This window comes from Homarus americanus, unplaced genomic scaffold (genome assembly GCF_018991925.1).
Source record: "Homarus americanus isolate GMGI-L3 unplaced genomic scaffold, GMGI_Hamer_2.0 scaffold48088, whole genome shotgun sequence".
NCBI lineage: Eukaryota > Metazoa > Arthropoda > Malacostraca > Decapoda > Nephropidae > Homarus > Homarus americanus.
The window spans coordinates 876,793-899,233 of record NW_024719965.1 but is presented as its reverse complement, the minus strand read 5'-3'; the positions used below and the strand labels follow the sequence as shown (position 1 = coordinate 899,233).

Genomic DNA, 22,441 nt, shown 5'->3' with positions numbered 1-22,441 from the left:
AAGTTTACAACTTGGGGAAGTGAATGCAGTCAAGAGCAGTACCGGCCATGCTGCCTCCTTCTTTACTAAAGGCTTAGTACACAATGTGCTGTATCCACACTGTCCCTAACTGGCAGCGGTCATGCCTATGGGACCACTTTTCACACCGCAGTATCATTTGATAATGCCAAATGTTCAGAAACAGAACAAGCCTTTTATATGGATAATTTAGAGGGAAGTACTGACACAGAGCAGGTTACTAAAATTTACCATATTGCAATTAATGAATGCCAAAAGGCAAATATGCCCCTATAGAGATGGAGTACACATTCTGATGAGATGAGGAATATCATAGGTCAGGATTATCTAAGATTACGAGACATCAAATGATGATTTGATAATAATGATGACAATAAAGATACCGTAAAGGTTAACTGCACATATTTTGTGATGCCTCTGCGAAGGCTTGTGGAGTCATAACACACTATGTTGCAGGAGCACAGTGTAGTCTGATCATGTCCAAAGAAAGGGTAGCTCCAAATTGAGGTAAGGTTTAAGAAAAACCTTACCTCAATTTGAATTAACAGCAACAGAGCTAGGGATCTGGTTGGCTACCTATTTGATGGGTACTATTGAGTGCCATGACAAGGTCTTCATCTGGACTGATTGTGAAATTTGCTTACATTGGATTGCAAAAAAATATAGAGTAATATGCTGTTACGAACCAAGTGGGCAAAATCATTGAGTTAAAATCTAACTTTCATTTTAATCAAGTAGTGTATTCTATGAAATATTCATTCCAAATACAACATATGAATATCTACAAAGTCTAATGAATGTGACAAACCACCTTTCTCTGCATCCGGCTTCAAGCATACTTCATCACGACATATATCTTTTTCTTTTTCTGCCTCCCTCGCAAAGAAATGGTCAATCAACTCTTCACTAGAGGCCTTCCCACGTGCAGCTGATCTAGCTTCTCGAAACAATCGTAGGTGACATGCAATGTCATCAACAAGTCGGGTAGTGAGATATCCAACCCAATCCATATTTTTACACCTGAGGAGAAAATGAATTTATTAGCCAGGTATAAATCTCCTTAGAAAAACTAAAACAACTGTACATTGAAAAAGAAAACTGTAGTGTACACAGAACATATGGATCAGGGCCTGTATACACAAAACTTTTATGCTAATGACATAATAGTACTGTTAGCTGGACAGTAAAATTTAAAAGTTATACACAAAGCTTAACTAGCAAACTTTTACCACACAAATAGTTGTTTGTTAAGTATCGCTAAACACCGCTAAAGATAGCAGGAATTCATCATATGAAATGATAGTATGGCTGAATAACCTCAATAAAATTATGAAGATTAATTTCAATATTTACATTTATATACATTTTGATAAGAAAAAAAAAAAGCTAATCTATGCAGTTTGAAGGAGGATTTATTAACCAAGGATAGTAATCGGTGGCTTCTCCTTGCAGTGCTGTTTGTAAACAAACATGTTATTAAGGAAAAGGAAGTTTCAACCCAACGAAAGAGAAGGAAGCCCAACTGGACAGCAGACCAGACTTTGTTATTGGTGGATGCCATTGAAGAGAAAAAGTTAATATTGAATGGCCGCTTGAAGGCTTTCCTGAATAATAAAGACAAAAAGAGAGGGTTATTTTTCGTTATCAACTCATTATCTTTTTAAAAAAAAATTCTTACCATTTAGTAGATCTCATTGAGTAACTAAAGAATATACTCGAAGTAAGCGGCACATTCCAAAAATAAACGCGATATTCGCGATTTATTAGTTGTAAAAATCACAAATCTTTCAAGGTCCCAATTCTATGTTATGGTGATACACAGCATCGCTCTCGTTTCGTTAACCACCCATCATCTTTTTTCACTTGAAAAAGCAATTTTTTTCTAAAAACCAGTTTTTGTGATACGTATATTCCAGAATGCAATGTCTAGCTTTAACCTAGGTATGTTAATGCCTAGCAATAACTCGCCAGGCCAACATACAGGCAATTAAAACATCTAATAATCACCTAATACGTAATATTTGGAGGACACGTCACTACCTGGCATTTAATTGCAATTCTCAAAACCCCCTCCTGCACCCTCCATCACACACATTGCTACTGTCATCTCTTGCCCTAGAGTGAGCAGTAAACAAATGTCAACTCTCGAGTAGTGGAGATGGGTGGGATGTCGACGTTGCATTCTGAACTGTATATCACAAAAACCGTTTTTTTAAGGAAAAAAACGGCTTTTTGTTCAATTCAGAATGCGACGTCTAGCTTTAATTACACGAGCAGGAGGTGGAGTGGGAGGTGACATTGCATATAAGGCTCTGCTAGCTTAGGTCCAGATAATAATTATAAACTTTTTGGGGGAATATTTTCCAATACAGTATTAGGAACATTTACCGGAAGGTAAAATGTTAATTTACATATCCCAATTAGGATACTCACTTTACTCTGATGAGGAAGAAGAAGGTCCTGGTCGTGGAGATTAACTAGGTGGGGGAGGGGACCCCAGCACCACCACATGTGAAGCAGCTTCCAGAGATAGATGAAGATAGCTGTTTTGAAAGTTTTTTTAAGATTTCCAAAAGTCCACTTCTTTGATCTGACTGAGGCTCATATGCTGCAGAGAGGCCACAGACCCTGCATATTTCCTGGTGTCATGTGCCAAAAATTTCTTGCCAGGGTCTGCTTTACTCAATAACCGAGACAATTTCTTACCATCCTGTGATGAGAATACATAGGGGCCTCGATTAGGGAATCTGGTTAACCATTCTTGAAGATCCCTAACTGGTCACAAAATATGAGGAACCCTTGTCTCATCCATTAGCAGTTTTATCCTGATAGGTTGAGCTTGAAAATCCTCCCTTTCATTTTTTCTTAGGAGCTCCGTAGAAAAAATGGTGACATCTTCCTCAGAAAATACCAATAATGATGGATTACAAGTATTGGAAATTGAAATCAGCTCACTGATTCTCATACCTGTTGCTATTGCTAGAAGGAAGGCTGCCTTCTGGAGCAATCTGTCCTTGTTCAGATTTATATTGTAATTAGGCCCCATAAGAAATTTAGTAACTTTATCTAGAGACCAAGGTGGGATATTGGCTGAGGGGGTCTCTGAATGAAAAAGGACGATCTGAGCATTTGATAAATTCTTGGGTTCAAAGTAATATTAATACCCCATGCAAGAGGGTCAACCAATGCTGATTTATAAGATGCAATTGTTGATCCTTGAAGGCCTTTAATTCTGAGCAGAAAATAAAAAAATTCTATCACCACCATTTCCGACAATGTGTTTGGAGTCGTTAACCTGATAAATTGCTGAAAAGATTTCCAAGTTTTCTCATATTGCAAAGAAGTTTGGGGTCTATGACCTGCTATCACTTGGTTAACTATATCGAAATTACCCAACAATCTATTTAAACATCTTTTGAGAAACTCCAAGCTTGAAGTGACAAGGATATCTCGAACTGAGGGTGCAGTACCTGGTCTAGACATCCTTGCTGCAATTGTAGTGGATGCAGGCACCAGTCCAGCAGATCCAGGCACCATGGTTGTAGGATCTAATATGGTGCAATTAAGAGGACCTGTCCTTGGAAGGATCTGAGTTTGTGAACCACTTTGGGCAACATTTTCACAGGTGGGAACAGATAGATTGAATTTCAACTGTTCCAATCTATGAGTAGAGCATTTCCTAAAAGATTCGATCGCTCTAGAGATGCTTAAGTTGGCATCTTGTGATTGTTTTGTGAGGCAAAGAGATCTATTTGTGGAGTCCCAAACTTCTTCACTAGACTCTTGAACTTTGATATCTTTAGGGACCATTCTATTTCCGTCGATAGTGGCCTGAAATAGGACAAGGCATCTGCCCAATTGTTGTACTCTCAGTATGTGAGTTACTTTGAGGTAAAGTGTTTGTGTTACACAAACTTTGAATTTTTTTATTTTATTTTTTTTTTAGTTTTAGAAGAGGCCAAGATCTGGTTGGAGCCTTGATGATTGAGACAAAACACTGCCGCTCTGTTGTCCATGGCAAACAGAATCGTCATGTTTTTTAAATTTGGGTTTGCCAACAAAAAGAATAGGACCACTGCTAATTCTTTTACATTTATGTGTTTGTCCCAAAGGGAGTTGCTCCACTTCCCTTGACGGTACTCTCCTTTTGAGGAATGGCATCCTCATCCTATTTCGGACAAGTCCGTACAAACGACCAAGTCTATTTGAGGGGGAACCCAGTGAGATGAACCGATTAGATTGTCCAAATTTGTCCACCATGACAGATGATTCTTGATCTGAACAGGGAGAGAAAAAGCAATATTTCTGTTTCTGTGAAGCAATTTCGACCCCAGATGAGTTAGTTGCTTCTTCCTTAACGTGCCCAAAGGAACCACTATGGTGGCAAAATTCAACAGACCCAGTATTTATTTTTTTCAATGGTGCCAAGAAACCTCGTGCTTTACACAGATGGCTTCTACTTGGTTTATCACATCTGTTACTTTTGCTTCTGGTAGACTGACTGAATGCTGATTGGTATCCCAATGGAGACCTAACCAAACCAATTTCTGACATGGTATGAGATTTGATTGGACCTGGTTTATCTTTAATCCTAGGTTTTGAAATAGTACTAGTGTACATTGGGTCGCCCTTTGACAATCTTCAAAAGAGTTTCCCACTATCAGCCAATCGTCTAGATAAGCAAAAGTTCTTATGCCTTCCTTTGCATGGATCTCTCTGGGGATGTTTGCCAGTTTTGTAAACACTTTTGGCGCAATTGTCAGGCCGAATGGCATCACTGTGAATTGATAACTTACATCCTCCACTGCGAACACTAGAAGCCTTCTGTACCTGGGAGCAACAGGCACTTGATAATAGGCATCTTAAAACTTGTTTAGAAACATTTTTATAAAATACCTTTAATAAGGAATCCACAGACTCGGATGTGGTCAAAAACAAAGAAGACTTAGATCTTACCAATGTTACCGAAGGCCTGTTTGGATCATCCTTACACTCAATGTTATCCATCAGCTGCGTGGCAGTCGACAGCAGCCTGTTTCCACTCATAGTAACCAACACTTTTGCCCCAGGTGGAAGTGGTTGCCAAAATGGGGACAGGATGAAGTCCGACTCAACAGGTTCTCCCTGCTCTAGAGACTGAACACTATGATTAGAGCCAACTTCCTCATCCTGATCCTGGAATCCACTAAAATCAGACTGACTAGGTAGAGTTTCTTGTTATCTTCTTACTGCCTCATTACCTAGAATATCCAATTACCTACTTTTCTTACCAGAAGCAGGTTGGTCTAATTGGGGATTAAGTCTGTTACCTATCACCCAAACTTCTAAACTTTCTGCCAACTTGGGATTTTTCCAGCGTTTTACATTTAGAAATTTACACTTCAAGGCCTTATTCCATCTATTTTTAATTTTGATCTGCAATAATTCTTTCTTATCTCCTGCAGCTTGATTAATTACAAAAATTTGATCATAACAAACTGCACAATTCAATGGTGAAAACAGGTTGTCTGAGACCCAGCTGCTATGAATTATGCAAGCCAAATGAGGATCTAACTTGGTAATCCAAGTGGCTCTACATCCTTGATAATTATTGTACATGTAGTATGGTCCCCTTGGGTCCTGGGTGAAACTACTATTACTGAATTCACATCCTCTACTGACGGACATTTCCTTGTATGTAGTGTATGAGCTGAACTTTCCAGTCCTTGTAACTACTCACTCAACACTAGTTCCCCAGGGACAGTTCCATGGTCTCCTCCATCATCTAGCAGTCCAGACAACTGTCCTTCATCCTCCAGTTGCACATCACTCATCTAAACTAGGAGGAACACTATGAGTCACATTGTATCATCATAATAATACAAGGGAGATTACATTGTCTCCCAAATATAATCAATATAACTCTTAACTGATACTTTAGTAAGTTATTTAATTACTATCTCTTATTGCTATATAAGTCACCAGTGTGACAATCATTAACAACTAACTCACTATATCATACACCTCTCCCTTCTCTTATCTCAATTATCCCTCAGCTCAATGAACTTTGTTTCTTAATCAAACTAACTTCATTTAGAGCATTTATATTTTGAGGGATCATCAAGTTCTCTATTTGTTGCCAATCAGGGTGCACAGACATCATCGCTTCAATTAATTAGCTTGAGCAATAATGCCTGAATGAGCATCATCACCCGGAAGGGTTGACAGTGCTGAGCTGCTACCATAGCGCTCCATTGGCTAACATCGTTCACCATTATGCTAGCAAGATGTACAGGTATTGGGTTGAGAATTCCACTCTGAATGATTCTCATATAACCCATACTGAGGATACAAGGTCCATCCCAACATAACTCTAGATTGCCAGTAAGACCGGAAGGTCAGCTTCTGGAATGATCACTAAGGCTAGCAGCCTCGCTAAAGTTCGCCTGGAAAGGCTGAACCCGCTACTGAGGACATGAATAAAATAGAGTTATGAAGAGAAAACTTAACTCTGGCCTACATGCTGAGAGTAATTAGAAAACCCAGGGCAGAAGCCCGAAAAATTTTGTGAACAAACATGAGAAGAGGGATCTACATGAAAAAAAATAAAAAATTATATAAATACAGTGAACCTTGGTTTCACTTTACGCGTTTCTACATTTACGCGGTACCCTGCCAGAACCGGAATTCCCACTTTACGCTTTTACGCGGTGCATCTACTCATATACGCGGGTGAAGTATAATTTTTTTATTTAGCTCATAAAATTAATACAAATTATCCGGCCAGAATATAATTTACATTGCTGGAATTCTTACAATTTGATGATCATTTTGAATATAAGCATCATAGATTTTGCATTAGACATACAAATTTTAGATCTAATGCAAGTATTTGGTTTACTCAGAGCAAATATGTTATCTTTTGTGCAAAATATATGATGTGTATATTCAAAATATTCCTGGTCTTGCAAGGAATCCAGCAATGTCAATTATATTATCCTAACTTTAGTCTGAGGTATTATTTATTACTAAAAATGTAAATATACTGTTATAACCCAATCATTTCTCTGGTAGGGAGGGAAGGTGGGGGTGAGGGGTAGGGAGGGAGGGAGGGACCCAGGGAGCAGGTGGGAAGAGGGGGGGAGGTGGGGTATTTTGATTGACAGATAGTATTTATTAAGTGTGTGTGTGTGTGTGTGTGTGTGTGTATATATGTATATATATATATATATATATATATATATATATATATATATATATATATATATATATATATATATATATATATATATATATATATATATATATATATATATATATATATATATATATATATATATATATATATATATATATATATATATATATATATATATATATATATATATATATATATATATATATATATATATATATACACACACAGTGGGGTATGCTATAACGAATCAAATTGGTTCTAGAACCTTGTTCGTTATAGCATTCATTCGTTATAGGATTAATCCGTTCCAGGCCCCCAAATACAACCACTTAATACTGAAAAATATAATATAAAATTGTAAAAATTGTAAAAAAGTGCATAAATATGCATCTAAACTCCTGAAATAAAGAATATATCATTAATACTTGTAATAAAAAACAATAAATTAGTAAAAAAAAAAAAAAATACTGTTCGTTGTAGGAGTTTTGTTCGTTATAGCATTCTCAATTTTACAGGTAAAACCGTTCGTTATAGGAATATTCGTAGTAGAATCCATTCGCTATAACATACCCCACTGTATATATATATATACAGGTAGTCCCCGACTTATGACTGCTTGGACTTACGACTGTCGGGACTTACGACCGCCACAGTTGTGACCACTTTTTTTTTTCATTTTTTTTCTTCAAATGACGCACGCATTTTCTATACCGAAACGTTTCCAGTTAATGTAGTCTCCATGTATAATTAGAAAATTACAATAATACCCCGCTTTACGCGGTTTCACTTTCCGCGATTTCGCATTTACGCGGTACCTCGCCAGAACCGGACTTTCACTTTACGTGGTGCATCTACTCATATTCGCGGGAAGTGGCGCGGGCAGGATGCGCACAAGGTCGCCCAGTCATCAAAACATTACCGAGTTCTTCACCCGCCACCCACCACAGCCGGCCCAAGTCAGTGATAGTGATAGTGAGGATATGGACTTATATGGACTTTGAGGGGTTTGACAAAGAGGCCCTGCAAGCCTATGTGGTGGATAGTGATACAATTGATACAAGTGATACAAGTGAGGGCCAATAATCTGCCCTCTGCCTCGGAACCAACCCCCATCCCTGTGTGTCCAGCCATCTTTTCTATTAATGTAAGTGTTAAAAAAACTAATATTATTGATATTTCTCTTAATTATTAATTGTGTTTGCATACCATCATAAAATTAAGATGTAATTTTTACTACAACGTAGGTATTGTGTCTGAAAAAGTGGAGTTTGGGGGTCGGGCCAGTCTCTATTGGAATTAATCCCATATGTACTGTTGTTCACTTTACGCGGTTTTCACTTTAAGCGGTACCCAAAGGTTCAATTGACCGCTTAAATCGGGGTACTATTGTATGGGGGCCCCATGTGCATTCAGCTGACTACATTAAAGGTAAGTGCTCAGTCACACTGCATCCATTCCTCATTATTTATTACTTTCACTGTACTGTATCCATTCCTCATTATTTATTGCTTTTACTGTACTGTATTTCATTGTAGATTTTTTATTTAAAAAAAATTGATTTTTTTTTTCTATGTCGGACTTAAGACCTGGATTTGGGTCCCTAACCCCGTCGTACGTCGGGGAGCACCTGTATATATATAAAATATATACATATATATATATATATATATATATATATTTCATGTAAATCCACAATGAAAACGTGGATAAGATAAATCTTGATAAAATCACACAGGAAAAGGGAAACAACGGAGCACCTTAGCTTTCGTCTTTATTCAAGACATCTTCAGAGGCAGAGTGTGAGACACGCTGATTCTCAGTATTGTCGAAGTCAAGAAAGAAGACCTACGCTATAAAGACGGAATACACACAATATATTCACACTATATTTAATATATACACACTATATTCATTAAATATATATCTTCTTTTCCGTTAAATGCGTTGCCGCCGCTGATGCTGCTGTTGGTTCGCCATGGTATCAACTAACAGACGACTATTACAGGATTTAAAAGTGCTCACGAGGTTCTTTAACTTAACAGTACTATTAAGGCCCTTAAAAGTTTTGTGTATGTACTATTAGTGCTTAACAGGAAAATGTCAGCCTTAACAACTGTTTGCTAGCACTTAAAAGTTTTGTGCATACTGGCCCTGGAGGTGTACAAAAGGGTAGAACAAGAGGTGTTGTGGAAGATCATTAGTACCCTGTACAGTAATTATAAAACAGGAAAGCTTCTTGATATATTCAAGGCATTTTTCAATAATAAGAACATATGAGAGTAAATAGCAGGCTAAATGAAAGCTCTGAAGTAAAAATAGGGGGGAGGCAGTGATGTGTGGCATCCCAGTGGTTCTTCAACACAAGTAATAAGAGAACTGAAGATAAAAGGAATAGAAGGTGTAGATACTGCTAATATTATCTCTACATTGATGATGAAGTGCTAAAGAGAAAGGAACTGATAAAAGTTAGCAATTAACTTTGACAGAATGTATGAAGTGGTAGGGAACTGGAAGAGAATTTAAAGTAAATGCTAAGATGGGTAATTATTTTTCATAAAAAGGAGGCTGACATACAAATCAATAAGTGAAATTATGATGAAGAATTTGACACTGGATGAGAATAAACATTTCACAGGCAGTCCCTGGTTTATAAAATGGTATATCATAAGAATAAAAACTTTAATATTGGTTCAAAAGGAAATGAAAGAACCTTACACCCATGAGTCCTCTCAAGTTTATAGGAAGAGTCACTTTAACAAATTTAGCAAAAGCTCATTTATAAGAAGTTATTGTGTTCGATAATAGTCTTTTAATTTAACAAGCCCAGATGAGAAAATACATAACCACAATTTCTGAAACTGAGGAAGGATAAGAAAGCCTAAGGAATGCACAGGACTGCTTCAAAAACGATACCTACTATGTACAGTAGCTAAAACAACTATCTGTGCATACATTAGGGGAAACAATATGAGAACCGTGGATGATAAATTTTGGTATATGAGGGCTGTCACTAGTCACACGTAAAATTTTGGAGCATATCGACCCCCACCTGCACAGATAGCTGTTTTAGCTACTGTACAGTACATGTACATGAGGATTCCCCCAGACTGTCAGGAAATGAGCTACATCAAAATTATTCATAACAGTCAACATAAGCTTCAGAAATTCTAAATGAGATGATTACACTAAAATTCTAGACACAGAACATATCTTCTTTAGTGAATCCCAAGAAATAACCAACAAATTAATTAGACAAGTATAAAGAAGTCAAAGGTGCTTCACAAAAAAAGAAATGTAATGTCCCATACAACACTTACTGAAGCACTTATATCATGAATCTAGGAAATCTCACTATCAATTACAGAAGAAACCACACCTGTTAAACTGTGAAACCTCCCACATAAAATTACCTTACAACCAAGAACCTTATCCCCACAATTTGATCTGTTCAGGACTGCTTGTGAAACGTACATAGGCTGTTTCACAAGAAATTTAATAACTGAACACAGTCAATTATCTTTTGAGATTCTGTCTAAGGACACTAACCCCGCAACCTAGTAAATCATTCTACGTAACTAAAGCTACCTGGCCTAAGAATGATAGCCAGAGAAGTACTAGTCTTACAGACAGGGCAATTTATTTTTTCAAGCACGTTTCCATATAAAATAGAAACTATTTATCTACTACAGTCTAGAGTTATATTGTATTTTATTAAATAAAAAAACATTGGCAGATGCAAGGCTACTTACCTATTTGCAAGGACAATCATGGAATGCTGTACAGTGCGATGCAGTTGACAAATGAAGGCTTGATGGTGAGAGAGATGGTTATACCAATTAAGCACAAAGTCACGCACTACTAATGTCACCACCCCCTGAAGCTGTTCATCAATAATGCTGGATCCTGTCACTCTTCGGTCTTGTCGCTCATTGCTACTACTAAGTTGTATACAGCTGATAATCTACAGACAAATGAGAAAGAAGAAAAGAAAAATTAGGCTTTTAAAACCGTGTACAGTAACTATTGTGTACCTTCTCTTCCAGAAATGACCCTGTGATATGAACTTTGTAATCTATTTTACTCCTCTTGTTCAGTATTTAATTTTCAATAAATCTTTTTCTTATAAGTACTGTACTGTAACTACTGTTTAATGCATTAAATATTTTCCTAGTGGTTAATCAATCTTTGCTTTCTCAAATCTCATGTTTCTGTATCACACACAATACAGTAGGTTCTAATTGAACATTAATCCTTCGAACAAATCCTCACTATAACGCAAGCAAGTTTTTGCTGACTAATGAAATAATGTTCTACTATTACGAAAGGTAAGTCACCCCCACCTTTCTCCTTTCTCACCACCATCACCACCACTACCTCTATTATCAGCACCTAAATCATAATTTCACCTTCCTCCCTCCCACCCACTGCTCTCATCGACACTGCCTCTTTCACTCACTGTATGACTATCATTCATTACAGTACAATATTGTAAAATACTGTACATTGTTTATTTGTTATTCTCACTCCATAATCTAAAATTTATGTAACGTAATGTAGAAGAAATACGAAGTTGTTCATTTACACTTACACTCAATTTTGTGGGTAAACATCAGCTGCCAAATTGTATCTGGCAGTGCTGCAGCCAGTGTTACCAAACAAACCGAATGACACATCATCTACTCACCACCACCACCTCCTCCCTCTCACCCTACCACTGCATCTCACTGCCATTCTGCCTCTCTCTCATTCTACTATGACTGCCATTCATGATACAATATTGTACAACAAAAAATACTGTATTGCTAAACCAGTAAATAAAAGCCAAATGAAAGTTTAACAGTTGCCATTTGCATACACTCTCTGCTTCCCCATCATAATAACAGACCAACTGGGAGGTACCTCATCTGTCTCCCTAGCAATGCTCCCACCGTACACTCTGAATCCTACTCCCCCCTCCCAACTGAGCCAGCTAACACTTCACAGCTTTGCTCATTAGCTACAATGCCATCATTAATCACCATTAAGCACTAATCTATCAGTAAACACTAATAACAACAGTAAATCCAGTGAAACATGGCAGGGAGTGAGGAGAGTTACAACTGCAGACGACACTCAACTAGGGGTCATTCACTCCCCTTACTAGCTTCCATTGCCAGGCATAGCCAGGCGTATGTATGGGAGAAATACATACGAGTATCTTGTATGTAGTCTAGTTTGAAAATGGTGATGGATTCAGTGAGAAACAAATTACTGTATATAAACCATACATTTTCCTACGATAACATAATAACAAACATTGTATCATTACGAGAGTGAATGAATTAATATTCCCACAAACAACATTTGACAAATCTGTTTTAAGTTTTCCAGTTCCAAGATCACATCTCTGAGGCCCCCAGGACAGGCGAGACAATTCACAGTGAATATTTGATTATTTTTTTGCCTATGTTTTATATCGATGTAAATTATATAGTATCTTGTAGCCAACACTACAACAAAGAGAATGATACTGATAAAATTCATGTAAGTTTAGAAAATCATCCTCTTTTAGAGACTTTTTTCGAGACACTGTCACTATCATGAGGTTGTATAGACTGATATGGTAACGGCTTTTGAAAACTAAACACTTCCCTGTAAATATGAAGAAAATATTACATTACACAACCATCACTTCACTTCTCAAACACTAAAAAGTAACTACTTCAGGGAGTAGGGTTGTGTACTGTAATCCAGAAGTTGAAGCAGCCCGCATGGAGTTATGGAAATTTAAATGGACACGGCTCACACTCACGGCTGACTGCTGAGATAATTCTGCACATTTATCGCTCTGGTCTTCCCTTCCTATGGGCCTCGAGAGTTGCCAATTAGTTTACTTGATAGAACTTACTTGCTACTATGATGCATCAAAATTTGACCAAACTTTTTTGAAAACTTAATTTTTGGCAAATTTTGTAAAATTTAGTGACTCAATCTGGATCACTGTGAAGTTGGTCTTATAATAACTGTGACGCGAATCGCGTCATCATGCGCAAGAGGGTTAATCTATCACAAAGCTTAGTACATTAATTTATATGGGAAAAATGGTTTCAATGAACATAATCCACCTAACGAAAGCATTCAATGGGGACTTACTGTACTGTAAACACCTATCTTGACCACATTCACACTTTTGTCAAATTTCTTTTGTAGATTGTAATAAAGTAATAAAGTAAATGGATGGATGACCCTAAAACCCTATTTTCTAGTTAAAATCATAATTATCTGAGTAGTTCTTTTTAATGTGTAAGCCACTTCTGGGGTCTAGAACAGTAGACTACCCCTCTAACTGGCAGCTGCAGCTAACTATTGTCTCAGTCGACAACAAGAACATACCTGTCTCCCTAAGAAATTCAAATCACTGCAAAAAGGTTTGTGAAAACCCCAAGAACCACTTTGAGACCAAAGGAAAGGATCTAAAATTGGATCAAGATCTCCCTAGATAAAACCATAGGAACTACACTGGCATGGTGATTGTTGTGGTGTGGTGTAATTGTTGTGGTGTGGTGATTGTTGTATATGAAGGGCTTATAAAAGGGTACATGCCAACAGGCGAGAATGACCAATAGTCCTCTGTCAAACATCGCCCTAAAGCAATAATCATACTAGTCATTGATACCACTGGGTCCAGAGATATCACATGAGGCTAAACAAAACTTAGCTCCTTCGACAAGATATAGATTCAAACACATCCACAATCGATTTGCTCATAAATACCTACTTTTGCATTGGAACATTTTACTTAGAACAAGATATTATCCTCCTTCCATCCAATTGTACCTTTATAATTTTCACCTGACTAATGCTAGACGATTACACTCAACTGAGGAAACACTATCAGTATTCTCAAAGCATTATTCTGCACTGCAATCTCTCCCAACTGATATACAGTACTGTACACTTTCCTCCCCACCCCCAGTAAACCCCCCCCCCCCATTTTATCAAAGTAAATATTAGTTAATTATTGATTAAAAATATGGCATTGTGGAATGGGGTGTAGAGTCCATAGACTATTTGAAATAGCCAAATTTTTTGGCTTAGAAGACGCTGCATCGTGGAAGATGCACCCTGATTTTGGAAATGTAATTCTAAGAAAAAATCTTTTAATACTTACTAACCGACATCAGTGAAACAGTTGCTTGATATACAGCCCTTTTGGCACAAGTACACACACCTCTTTGAATATCATCACTTATAACTGCTTATCAGTCGTCATTTCCATCAATTTAAAAAAAAATCTGTATAAGAAGTGGAAATCTTTAATACAGCACTCATTTTATACACCTGGTCACCTCTGTGTCTAGCGGGCTGTAGTGTTTACATTTTTTCTAGTTTTTGTCGGTATGACAACGACGGGAAATATTTTCCAACAGTAGAAGGTAAGCAAATGTAAACATATATATAAACGTCTAAGAAAACAAAAAATCTTTAGTGTATTTAAAAAAATAAAAAATAAAAGTAAAAAAGCATTTCGATAAAAATCAGTTGAATTAAAATTTTTGGTGTGAAGAAACAAACATTCCTGCGCTTTGAGACCATCAGACAACCTTTAGCAATTCCTCAATAGATGGTGCTGCCGCACCACTGCCATTAGTAAACAAACCTCACAGCAGCAAGGGTTGTGTAGCTGCACCCGTTTATTTTTTACCTACTGAGTAAGTAAATACTGTAATCGTATTTTTTGCAGTATATCAACAATATTAGTTAATTAAATTGTTTTATAGTATAGAGAATACTTGTAATTGCTAAGTACTGTAATGAGGTAACAGTCTTTGTAAGGCACTGATTTCAGTTGACCCTAAGAAAACCTCTGCTACAACTCATCAACTAGCGTTGTGGAAGACGCATGCTAATTTTCAAGGCATATTTTTGTTATAAAAGTGCGTCTTCTAAACCAAAAAATACGGGTATGGGCTAGCCGCAACTACAAAAACTGAAAGATTGCATTGGTCGAATTTGAGGTCTGGATCTAGCCCTGCCTGGATGGGCATATTCATTGGTAATTTAAGACAGGCTTAGGCTATAAAAACAGGTAAGAAACTCACCTTTTCATGTTGATCACGGGGCAATGGAAGGTGTGACCGATGTATGTTTAGCCACATGTTTTCACTTTCTATCAGGCTGCACCATCGAACTGCAACCACCCATCTACAATGCCCAGGAAATTTCATAAGTCTAGTAGAATCTGGCTGACCCAGATATTGTAGGTAGCCTAATGTCTTATGATGGAATTGTAATCCTCAGGGAATATAGATATCATATCCAGGTGATGGTACTTTCCCAGCATTGAGCAACTCCCATAATTTGCATAAATCCAAGATGGCCATCAGCAAAAATTGGGTCATACAGGAAAATGGCCATAACTATTGCTATGGAGATGCTAGAAGGATATGGCAGACCCAATGAAACTGTCAGAAATAATTTTCACTGTTGTCAAGTAACAGAAATCCAAGATGGCCACTGCCCAAACTAGGTCAAACAGGAAAATAGTCACAATTATTGATAGGAACATAAAAGAAGGGTGATTTGGGTGTCTACACAAGGGTTTCAGGTATGACAAACCCATTGAAGGTGTCAGAAATGATTTTCATTGTTGCTAAGTAACAGAAATTTATTAATTTAAAAAATTAGAACTTGCCATATGTCAAGCTAAACATGAAAATATCTCAGATGAAATATATCCATTTACATCGCGATTATTTGATCAATGCTACCATGTAGCTCAATGATTCTGTGGCTGTACAATGATAAGAAATCCATATGTATTGAGAAAAATACTGCTTAATTAATAACATATATTACAGTGTTTTCAATTCAAGGTGCTGTCTCGTAATATCTAGGATTAAAATTCATCTGAAAATTCCTCATTCAAAGAAACATGATCAAAGTCACTTCTTACACAGTAGTACACCCTGTATGTGATATCTTTGTCATAAAAAAACAAGGACAAATCTGAGGTAAACTGAGCATCTGAAGTGGAAAAAGTCATAGTACAGTACTGTAGTTCCAGACCTCCAACTCAACAGCCCATTCACAATTGCTTAATTATTTTTTATCACTACCACAAGAGGCTCTTCCTACAATGAATAAAAGGCAAATAAAAACAAAGACAGGGACAGTTGTTTTATCATTCTTGCAGGAGATTAACATGAAAGGCTGCACCTTCATTGGAACTACTGTAACCATTTTATTAAATCTGGCAGACCACAAAATAAAAAGTATATAAATTAAATGCTTCTGCTTTGGTGAAAACTTTCATCAGATGGATACATGCATGCAGAGTAAACAGTCAAACACTTAATGCCCACAGCTGCTGGTGGCAGAAGTATAAAAACTCATGAGAGTGACTTTGCAGGCATGGTGAAATTCATATTTGAACATAATTCTGGAATTTTAAAGGGAAATATTACTGTAATACCAAAGAACACCTGAGATCTTGTTATGATTCCTGTTGAGACATGATACAACACAAACAAACAAAGATGGACTTATTCAATAAGAGGGTTGCCATTCAAGGCCAGAAAAAATAATGCTTAGTGTAAAAAGGTCCTAAAGCATATAAACAAAACTAAGGCAAGAACACTGTACGCTCAGCATACCCTTCAATTATTTTTTAACCCAAATTGTTTCTAATAATGACAGAATGGTGAAATATGTTGTGGAAAATATGAAACATTATGCTACAGTAATAATAACCACAATGTGATTTTAATACAATTACTTGTACCCTATATACATGTTTTATTATAATATACAGGGTACAGTATAACTTAAATATTCCATTGTAAAGGTTGAACCTCCCTAATCCAGCACCCCTTGGACCTGACCGGTGCCGGACACTAAAATTTTCCGAACCACAGGTGGTCTTTGTAAAATACATAATATTATTGATGCGCCAATCTGGCGCATTATATTTAAAATTTTGCGCCTAATGTTTCTCTGGGCATGCTACACTGTCCTAAGGGCAAAGCTGTACTGCACATGTACTTAAAATAATGTACTAAATGATTACTAAAATTTTTGTCTAGTGCAAACTATAGCATGTTTATATTCAAATCAATCACTATCTTATAAGAATTCCAGCAATGTAAAATATATTCTCCTCGGTCACTTCTGTAACATTTTAAAAGTAAAAAACATAAACTCAATCTAAAGGACATAAATAAACAAATAAATACTTCACTAGACCTTTGACACCAACTGTCAAGCATGTCACTTCCCTCCCCTCCCTTCCCCCATTCTTCCCAGCTAGGGTTTGGTGTTTTAGGCTTAAACTTGTTATCTTATATAATGTCATAGACTAAAGTTAGGAGAATATAAATTGTATTTCTGGAAACCTTGCAAGACAGCGAATAATTTGAATATAAACATCATATATTTTGCACAAGAGAAAAAAATTTGCTCTTTGTATGTCTAATGCGAGCTATAGCATGTTTGTATTCAAATTAATCACTATCTTATAAGAATTCCAGCAATGTTAATTATATTCTCCCATGTCAGTTCAGTCATATTTTATAAGAGAAAAACTTAAAGTCACTCTTAAGGACAGATAAATAAATAAGCACTAGACCTTGGCATCAACTGTTAAACTTATCACCTCACCTCCCGCCCCTCCACGCAATCTTCCCAGCCAGACCATTTTGCATCCCTTAATTTCAGCTGTGTTGATTTATGAGTGTTAGTTTTAACACAATACTACGAAAAAACAATGTTTTGTTTATTCTAGATGGACTGAGGTGCATCTGGGTAGACTATCAGTCTTTTTAGTATTTTGTGTTTCTCTCAAGTACCAAACTAAATTATTCCATTTAAACAACACTTTGATTCAGTGGGAATTTGATTTAAAGCGACCTCTCTTGGAACATATCTCGTGTTATATCCACGTTCTACTGTACAGTGTAATTGTAATAAACGAAAATAGATAAACAATAATTCTCATTCTGCACTTAAAATGACAAAATAGTTACGGTACCTGTACCTGTACATAAATTGGTGATGTTCACCTGTAAAGAAGAAAAAAATATCTGTACAGTAAATGAAATAATAAAATAAATATGTTTAGGAGGCATACTAAGGGTAAATAACAAGTGAAATATTACAGAAACACTTGAAATACCTAGGAACACACCAAACTCCAGGAGGACCAGATGTAAACAAAGGGTATGACGAACCATGGATACTAGCGCCGGTGGGTACTAGCGGCCATCCGGCAAACTAAAATTTTGCCAGACGACGGGAGGTGCCGGACAATAGAGTACCGGATTAGGGAGGTTCAACCTGTACTATACGGTACTTATTTATTGAAAAAAAAAAAGTCAGTGGGGAAAAAAAGCACTGTTAGTCTGTATAAGGAAAGACAGTTTTTTAACTTACTTACCCTCCACAAAACACCAGTGTAGAAAATGCAATGGTCACACAAACTTTGATGCCAAATGAACCAAGCAGAAGAGCTGCTCCCAGCACTATCCATGCACACACAGCCATGGCTGGAAAAATCATGAGTTATATTATTGAAACCTTTAAAAAATTTACAACAAAAACTATAATACTGTACTGTATTCTATATGTAAATTATTCTAAAACTGTTTTATTTATTTTTTTTAAATATAGGTATGCTATAATGAACGGATTCTACTACGAATATTCCTATAACGAACGGTTTTACCTATAAAATTGAGAATGCTATAACGAACGAAACTCCTACAACGAACATTATTATTATTTTTTTATTTATGTATTTATTTTTTTATTACAAGTATTAATGATATTCTTTATTTCAGGAGTTTAGATGCATATTTATGCACTTTTTTACAATTTTTACAATTTTTCAGTGTTAAGTGGTTGTATTTGGGGGCCTGGAACAGATTAATCCTATAACGAACGAATGCTATAACGAACAATGTTCTAGAACCAATTAGATTCGTTATAGCATACCCCATTGTGATTGTTGCCTTTGCATTATGCATACCTGTGTGTGTGTGTGTGTGTGTGTGTGTGTGTGTGTGTGTGTGTGTGTGTGTGTGACCTCTAAGAACAACTGGTGTTCTATGTGAGATTTTGAGGCAATATAAAGTGTTTTTCAGTGGGTTATTTCGTCCCAAATACAGATTTAGATCTCTAAGTTATCTAAGTCATCATTAATTAAAGGGTACTAAGAAATGTTCTACCCCTGAATTGGATCTGTACTGACCTTTAACAATGAATTTCAAAAATCATTTATTCATCTGTCTCTATGTATAAATAAAAAAAAAGTAAACATTGTACTGTACTGAAGTCATCAGAAATTGTAGTACTGTGCACAGTACACTATTACACAACAAATCCTCAATACAGTATTATACAGGTACATCAGTCAAGGCATGTAATCAATGTGACTGTCCAAGTGCAGTACAGTTAACATTTATATAAAGCTTAAATACAATATGCTACTAATACAGTACAGTTAAAACTGCATAACAACATAATTTTCTGCCTATTATGTTAAGAGCATTAATAAAAGTTCATGTTCTAAGGCACCATCATCACAAGAACTGATAGCAGTTGTTGATTTCATGTATGCCAAAATATATAAAATGTGGTGAGGGGAGGAGTAGAGCTTGACCCGTTTACTATAGAGCTGCTAATAAGTGGTAAAAGATCACATACCCTTAACATTGGTCTTTTTCTTTCTTTGCTCTATCTTAGCCACAACCCTCCAAAAATTGTACCCTACAGAAATTGTGGCCGAGAGTGGTTTTACTATACAGTACAGTACTATATCTGTACAGGGCGATTCATAAATGATGCGTCACGAGAAGGGGGAAAACGCCAAAATTACGTTTGTGTAAAATGCATAATTAACTCCATTATCACTAAATTTTCATCACATTGGTGTTATTATTTACTGTTTGAAAGAAACTTTTGGCATCTGTAGAAATATTAAGCAATGCGCTGATTTTACTATTTTTTAAAATTAATTATAATTACCCCCACTAATTACTGTACCATCAATTTATACATGGAATATGTTAATGAAAATGATACAACGAAGAGTTCACATAAAAGTACTATACAAAAAGGTATTGCCGCCATTGACTGTGTGAAGTTGGTTTACCTGTACAGAATATAAACTTTGGAAAATAGGAGAAATAATGGGGTGGAAACCAGCGTGTCAACAACACATGGGTGAAGCGTTAGACTGCACATGCTAGCATGACACTCATTGTGCTGAAGGCGGCGGGTGGAAGGTAGCTGGAAGGTGATTGGTTGTAGCGCTCACCCTTTCTACTCAGTAAGCTAGACCTGACATTACACCACGCTTAGGAATTGCGCATTAACTTTGTCCCTTATACTACCTGGGATGAAGGTCGCTTTTGCCATGGCTCACCCCACCACCTCACTCTACAGGTTTCAGCCTGCGAGGGGAGAGAGAAAACGGAAAGTTGACATGCTGGCTAGTTCGCCCTTCCTTCTCGCGATGCCTCATATGTGTTTCATAAATTTTAGGGGGCATTATTGAGACAAAACTAAAGAAAAAGAACACACAAACATTGGTTGAGAAACCTTTAGATTTTGAGCAATAGCACATAAAAAAACTTGAAAAACTGATTTAAAGCATGAAACAGACAAGTTTAATTCAGGAAGATTTTAAACATTTTATGCAAATAAAGAGATAAATTTGGTTCATTAAAGTAAATGTTCAAAATTCTTTCCTTTCTCGAATGCCTGCCTCACCATGCCACATAAGAGTAATGCGGATCATTTCCAAATTGTATCGAACTTATTGCCACAATTCATTACAAGCTCAGATTTTTGTAGCATAAAACTAGGCTCTTTAAAGGATCCTTCAAATAATATCTGGTGACCAATTGCTAATCAAGTTCTGATATGCACATCTTCAAGTAGCATTGGCAAAACTTGCTCAAAGAAATGTCTATACGTTCAGTAATATCTCCCAATGCCAGAATTTTCCGGAAAATTCCAGCTTTGGGAACAATTTCCGAGGGGCACATTTTCTGGAAAAATCTGAAAAAATTTTCCCAGTACCTGGAAAATTCTAGGGATGATGGATTTTTATTCCAGGTTTGAGAGATGAATATCAGGATCGTTTTCAGGAAATTCCGAGAAAATTTTTCCAGTAGCCGGAAACTTCCAGGGATGGGGGATATTTTTCTGGGTTCGAGATTATGTAATGCGCAATTTCTAGAACTTCTAAGAATATTTTTCCGTTGCCCGGAAAAAAACGGGGATGAAGGATTTTTTTCAGCTTTGAGAGAGTCGCCTCGTTACCCGGAAATCCCTAATTCCCAGAGGTGCTCTGCACCAATTGTTCCAGTTAACAGAGATATCACTATTAAACTCCAGTCAGTTGCTGTACTGTAGTAGCAGATGTCTGATAACATTCCTTATAATGCCAGCCCACACATTGATTGAAAATCATTCCTGATATGCTCAACTAGTTGTTGAGTGAGGAACAAAAAAGATTAATTTATGACACCATATCAATTTCATTGGGAACTTTCAATAAAATTAAAGAACATAATTTAGGTATTGACCAAATTTACCTTTGTTCACAACAGTGCTCTGCCTGGGGCCATGGCACATATGGAAGTATTTTCCAGCTTAAAGCAAACACCCCACCTCACCTCAACACTCACTCCCTTTTCTCTCTCTCTCTCATCACTCACCCCCCCATTGTAAACTACTTATTTTCCCCTTTATCTATCTCACCTCCATCCCATTCTGCAGCATCCTGAAGCCAGCATCCAATATGTAAGAAAGAATTATGAACATGTACAGTCAACAAAAAAGACAAAAAAGGATCTTCACCCCTGGTCTGGCAGCCTTCAAACTGATCATTGTGACTGAGATCATATTCATTTGGTAGGGTTGGTATTTCTGATTGTGTGAAGCATTGTGTAACAAATATGATATATCCTGTATGGTATATCATGTATATTTAAAATAGAGAAATTAACCATAATACAGCCACTCCTCGACTTACGGCGGGGTTAGGGACCCAAATCCAGGTTCTTTAGTCGAATTGGTCGTAAGTCGAAAATGCAAAGATAATACATAGAAAATCTAAAATGGGTGTCTCCTTTTCTTCTCAGCACCACAAAACTCTCACTTTTAAGCATGCCAGCCATTTTAAAGGGAATTACAAACGAAAATTTTGTCAGTACACATCGCAATCACTAACGTCAGGACTCGAAAATACGTAATTTGAAA

The 22,441-nt window shown here is 36.7% G+C and overlaps 1 protein-coding gene across 4 annotated transcripts in view; it reads right to left on the bottom strand.

The window, feature by feature from the left end:
- Positions 1-22,441, bottom strand: part of LOC121860346 (sorting nexin-13-like) — a 65,199-nt gene that overhangs the window by 34,343 nt on the left and 8,415 nt on the right. For 2 of the 4 annotated variants that reach the window (XM_042357427.1, XM_042357426.1), the window contains exons 3-7: positions 20,566-20,625; positions 18,609-18,717; positions 15,277-15,379; positions 10,945-11,156; positions 830-1,038 (exon numbers count right to left, since the gene is read on the bottom strand). In XM_042357427.1, coding sequence (XP_042213361.1) covers positions 830-1,038; positions 10,945-11,156; positions 15,277-15,379; positions 18,609-18,717; positions 20,566-20,590 — 658 coding nt within the window. In that variant the 5' untranslated portion in view covers positions 20,591-20,625. The remainder of the gene's footprint in view (positions 1-829; positions 1,039-10,944; positions 11,157-15,276; positions 15,380-18,608; positions 18,718-20,565; positions 20,626-22,441) is intronic. The other 2 variants (XM_042357429.1, XM_042357428.1) reach the window with 1 other exon arrangement.